The following is a 5,846-nucleotide window of genomic DNA, read 5'->3' as shown; positions in this document are numbered from 1 at the left end:
TAGAACACGTGAATTCACTGACGATAATGATCCCACCTAGGCGAAATCTGTGTTATATGTCCGATAGTAACGGCGCGCAGTACAGGGTGGGATAATACGGTATATGATTCACCTAGCAATATAATGGCCACCACCTTGCTTGCCAGGTCCTAAATATATGGCGTTTAAGTTTCAATTTCATAGTTGGCAACCCTAGGTGAGTCTGGATTACACGTAAGCAGTTCTGCTGTGTCAAACCGCTTTTCTTTTCTGCCTTTATTCGCCCTCCTTGGGGCGCTTTTCTTTGCAGGTCTTGGCCTAGCTAAATTGTGGCCCTACTCGAGTAAAGAGAGGGTCTGTTTGTAATCTATCTGCCTTGTATCAAGGTTTGGACGTGATATAACCTCAATAGAAAATCATCGTGACAACTCTTTGCATGCGGGCCGAGAGGCCTGCGCAGGCGTGCAGGGGACTGAGGTAGGGATCAGCGAGCATGTCTACCAACAGTGGGCCTGAGGCGCAGGATTCAAACCAAATCAGCCACGAGGAATGTAATTATACAACCCATACAGCTTCGAACAGTGAAATAGCTATGCAGTCGCAAATGCAGTTACCACCTCAGCAATTGGGACAAGGACAAACCTGGCAAAAAGCAGTAAACAAGAAAAGAAGGAGGAGTAGCCCTGAAAACACCAATTCTAGAAAACGCCAAACATCTATAAATGATTATTGGTTAAATAGCCCAGTCAAAACGAACAAGTTCGAGGAATTTAGCAATGAAGAATCTACAGTTTCTGGAAAACAAATGGATAATAACATGGGGCAAAATACGATAAAAGCTCCTCCTATCTTCATAGAAGGTGTTGAAAATATTATCCCGTTAAAACTTCTACTCGATGAGATAGCAAAAAATCAATATACAATAAAAATACTAAGGAATAACCAAGTCAAAATACAACCACTTGCTACAGAAAAATATATACCCATAATGGAGGCTTTGAAAAAAAAGGTACACAAGGCTTCACGTACCAATGTAAAACTGATAAAAAATTTAAAGTTTTACTAAGAAATATGCACCCAACAATAAACCTAGTAGAACTTAAAGAACAAATTGAAGCTAAAAATCATAAAGTAATAAGTATAACAAATATTTTGCATGCTAAAACAAAGAGGCCTCTTCCCTTGTTCTTTATAGAATTAGAACAGAAGGAAAATAATAAGGATATCTACAATATAAACCAATTACTGAACACAATAATCAGCTTTGAGCAAGCCTATAAAAAAAGGGAAATCCCGCAATGCACAAGATGTCAGGCGTATGGACATACTAAAAACTACTGTTTCAAAGGACCACGATGCGTAAAGTGCGCAGGAAACCACATGACAAATGATTGTTCAAAAAAAGGAAAACTCGCAGAAGTAAAATGTTATAACTGTGAAGGAAACCACCCAGCTAGTTACAAAGGATGTGAAGTATACAAGCAATTACAACAAAAGCTGTATCCCAAGTTAAGAGCAAAGAAACAAATAGAACAACCCGAAAATTTAAATTCAAACTCAAATTTAAACTTAAATTTAGATCCAATACAACCAATACAAATAAAACTACAGCTACAAATACAAATAATACAACATCCAAATAAAACTACAGCTAGACAAGTTCAACCAATTACATCGAACAACACATACGCTCAAATAACAAAAAAATATTCAATCCATCAAACACCAAGAGAGTAACAATGATAACAATAATAACATACAACAATTAACAGCAGTAGCTACAAATCAGCAAGGAACAAACAAAGTTGAAGAACTGATTTTGCAACTTATCTCGAAAATAGATAGTATGCTAAATCTAATTGCAGCCATGATTACAAAAATGAATTAATGGCGAATACAATAAAAATAGGAGTATGGAATGCCAACGGATTAATACAAAGGAGCTTAAAACATTCCTAATAGATCACAATATAGACATAATGCTTATCTCAGAAACTCATTGCACAAAAAAGTGTTACTTAAAAATTCCAAGATACAGTATTTATGACACACAACATCCGGATGGCACCGCTCATGGAGGAACAGCAATAATCGTGAAATCAACAATAAAACACTACGTAAATGAGAGATATCAAAAAGATTACCTCCAGGCAACTAGTATTACAGTGGAAGATCAGATCGGGCCAATAACGTTAGCATCGGTATATAGTCCCCCGAAGCATATAATAAAACAAGAACAATACACACATTTCTTCAAAACTCTAGGAAACAGATTTATTGCTGGAGGTGATTACAATGCTAAGCATCCTTGGTGGGGTTCAAGATCTCATATACCCACTCCGAAGGGACGACAACTGTATCAAGCCATACTGGGAAATAACCTAAATGCTCTATCAACAGGCGAACCAACGTACTGGCTTACAGATCGGAGGAAGGTACCAGATGTAATAGATTTTTGCATAACAAAAGGAATATCAGAACACTACTTAAAAATAGAATCGTGCTTGGACTTGTCCTTCGATCATTCTCCATTGGTAGTCACTGTAAGTTCACAGTTAATAAATAAAAAATTACCATTCTCCTTTCACAATAAAAAAACCAACTGGAAATTATATAAAAAAACTGTAAATGACCAAATTTCATGCAATATACCTCTCAAAACAGCTGAAGACTTAGAACTAGCAGTAAATAAATTTAATACAATAATACAAGGAGCAGCATGGACGGCCACTCCTGAGATTAAATCAAGGGAGACACAAGTTGAATGCACAATAAATGTGAAAGATAAAATAATAGAAAAAAGGAAGCTTAGAAAAGTATGGCAAACAACGCGTTCCCCTCACGACAAAGCAAAGTTGAATAAAGCAGGAAAACAAATAAAACAATTACTAAACGAGGAAAAAAACAAAGCGATAGAAGACTATTTAAAAAATCTCTCAGCATCCGAAGCAACAGACTATTCCTTGTGGAAGGCCACCAAAAAAATAAAGAATCCACAACAATCGATACCGCCTCTACGACTATTAAATGGTAAATGGGCTAGAAGCAGTAAGGACAAAGCGAAATTATTTGCTGAACATCTTGTAAAAGTATTTAAGCCATTCCCTCCAAAATCCGCAGAAGACATAGAAGAAGAAGAAAAAATTCAACGTTATCTGGAAGCGCCTTTACAAATGGAAATGCCCATCAAGAATATAAAAATTAAAGAAGTAAGCAACATGATAATAAAGGATCTAAATGTAAAACAAGCACCTAGTTATGACCTGATAACAGGCAAAATGTTAAAAGAACTGCCACAAAAAGCTTTGAGACTACTAACAATCATTTATAATGCAATATTAAGATTAAGTTATTGTTCGTAATGATACAGGTACTCGTTCCAAGATATATGCGATGGTTTATTCAGATGCGGATACAGATTTTACAAAGTCTGGTATCGATGCTTGCTACTGCTCAACTAACTGCTTTATCCTTTGTTCGCACGCCATCTAACCACGTACATACTGCCGCTCGAGCACAGCGCTCGATTCGTGCGCGCACTTATGAACTACTTTAATGTCCTATGCCCAACATACTGCCCACCAAATTAGCGCAGCTAATTTGTGAATCGGAACCTGACGCTAGAGGCAACTTACAAAGTTTTACGATGGAGCGTTTGACGTTATTACCGGATGTGCGAACTGTAGCGACTCGGACTAGACCGTCGCTGCCTGGATGCAACTCTATGACTCGACCCAATTTCTACTTGAGAGGCGGAAGGTTCTCTTCTCTTATAATCACCAGATCATTGACCTTTAAATTCTCCTTTGCAATTCGCCACTTGCTGCGGCCCTGAAGATTGTTAAGGTACTCTGCCGCCCACCGTTTCCAAAAATCTTGAAATACTCGCTTGTTCGCGAGAATTTGAGAGGCACCGGAAGCCGCTCAGCGCTGAGCGTAGAGAGTGCGCGGAGCGTTCAAGAAAACGCTCCGCCGTCGCGCGCGGTGTCGGACGAGCACAAAATAAGAAGAGAAAGAGCAGGTCACATAGAACTCGATATTTATTAAACAAGGTCACGGGCGGCACACAATTAAAGATGAGGTCTAACCGATGCGGCAAGGGACCGTTCCAACGATGGAAGGCCCGCGAAACGGAGATCTTCTTGGTCCGTATGATGCTGCAAATTAGCGGCGCGGCGGAGATCTTGCCGAGCGTCGATTTGGACGCCCAAACGGATCGGACGATCTTGAGCGCGGATGACGGTATAACGCGGAGCAGCCGGACTTACGCGATCACCGGAGCCCGCATCGACAGACCAGCCACTCGGTGGACAAACAATGGTTTTCGGAGCAATTATCGCGCCGGGGCCTCAAGGAGGGACCGGCGTGGTACGGCACGAACAGATTTCGGTATTACAACGGGCACTCGCGGTAGCGAAGCAGACGTCCCTTTACCGGTTACGAGAGCCGGGCGAACGGGCACTCGCGGTTTTGGAGCAAACGTACTCTCGGATCGCGCGATGATGTTCGCACTTCGGTTCCGCGTACGAGACTCTCTCTTGTGTCGAGCGATTTTCACGATCGTTAGAAACGGGAAGAGTTCTGATTGGTGGAACAGACATCGCGCGACCGGGTCGCCGAATCGGGTAAAGGCGCGAAAATGTACCGGAGCGCGATCAGCTGTGGATCACGTGTGCCCGCTCGCCCTCGGGAGCTCTCGAAGGAAAACATCGCGGCGCGACTCGTCGCGAACGCGCTCCGACGGAGAGCGACACTAGGCCCAACATTGGGCCAAATTTTTAATACACGCTGCTGATTTTAAACATCGCTGAATCATCTGCCACCTGTCTAAACGGTTCAGCGGAATTGTCGTTACATTAACGTCAGGCAAACTCGTCAATGCTTCTCCTATTAAAAAGTGCGCTGGCGTGATGGGTTGTAAATCCATTGGATCCGCAGACATTGAAGATAGCGGCCTCGAGTTCAAGCACGCCTCTATTTGACTGAGCGCTGTAGCCAGTTCCTCAAAGGTGAATAGAACGTTGCCCATAATTCGCTTGAGGTGGTACTTGCAAGATTTTACCCCTGCTTCCCATAGTCCTCCCATGTGTGGAGAGTCGGGGGGAATGAATTTCCACTCGATGTTTTCGTTTGCAAACATGTCACCGATGCCAGTCTCTACTTCTGCACGAACGAACTGATAAACTTCTCTCAATTCGCGATTTGCTCCGATGAAGTTTGTACCATTGTCGCTGTACAGGGTGCGTGGCTTTCCTCGTCGACCGATGAATCGTCTCAGGGATGCGACGAATGCAGCGGTTGTCAACTCGCTTGTGGCTTCCAAATGAATGGCTTTGGTTGAAAAACATACAAATAAACCAATGTAGGACTTGTTCGTCTTGCGTCCACGTCCCTTGTTAACTAGAGTCGTTATAGGACCGGCAAAATCGACGCCAGTGATTGTGTAGGCTCGACTCGGATGAATTCTATCGCTTGGTAACGACCCCATAATTTGCGATGAAGCTGGTGGCTTGTTTCTTGCGCAACAAACGCATGTACGGCACACTTGTCGTGCTAAGTCTCGACCTCTGAGAGGCCAATAGCGCTCCTTGATTGATGACAACAATAACAGTTGGCTTGCGTGTAACAATCGTCGGGTGGGTGGGTGGGTGGATGGGTGGGTGGGTGAGTGGGTGTGTGTGTGTGTGTGTGTGGGTGTGCGTGTGCGTGTGCGTGTGCGTGTGCGTGCGCGTGCGCGTGCGCGTGCGCGTGCGCGTGCGCGTGCGCGTGCGCGTGTGTGTGTGTGTGTGTGTGGTGTGCCTACAAATTTACAATTCTACACAGTTCTGTATAACTTTATAGATTTAGACATTATTTTAGATGAAACA

At 42.8% G+C, this 5,846-nt stretch overlaps 2 protein-coding genes across 2 annotated transcripts; one reads left to right on the top strand and one right to left on the bottom strand.

Moving 5' to 3' along the window:
• The first annotated feature begins 1,892 nt into the window (after positions 1 to 1,892).
• LOC105556036 (RNA-directed DNA polymerase from mobile element jockey-like) lies at positions 1,893 to 3,341 on the top strand. The gene has a single exon (XM_012003090.1). The coding sequence runs from the start codon at positions 1,893 to 1,895 to the stop codon at positions 3,339 to 3,341; it is 1,449 nt and encodes a 482-aa protein (XP_011858480.1).
• Positions 3,342 to 4,732: 1,391 nt separating this feature from the next.
• On the bottom strand, positions 4,733 to 5,467 carry LOC105556034. The gene has a single exon (XM_012003089.1). It carries the CDS (start codon positions 5,465 to 5,467, stop codon positions 4,733 to 4,735), a length of 735 nt encoding a protein of 244 aa, XP_011858479.1.
• Positions 5,468 to 5,846: the final 379 nt, after the last annotated feature.

The sequence above is a fragment of the Vollenhovia emeryi genome, unplaced genomic scaffold (genome assembly GCF_000949405.1).
Source record: "Vollenhovia emeryi isolate VEMERY1.0 unplaced genomic scaffold, V.emery_V1.0 DF940416.1, whole genome shotgun sequence".
Lineage (NCBI taxonomy): Eukaryota > Metazoa > Arthropoda > Insecta > Hymenoptera > Formicidae > Vollenhovia > Vollenhovia emeryi.
This window is presented reverse-complemented; position numbering and strand designations above follow the sequence as displayed.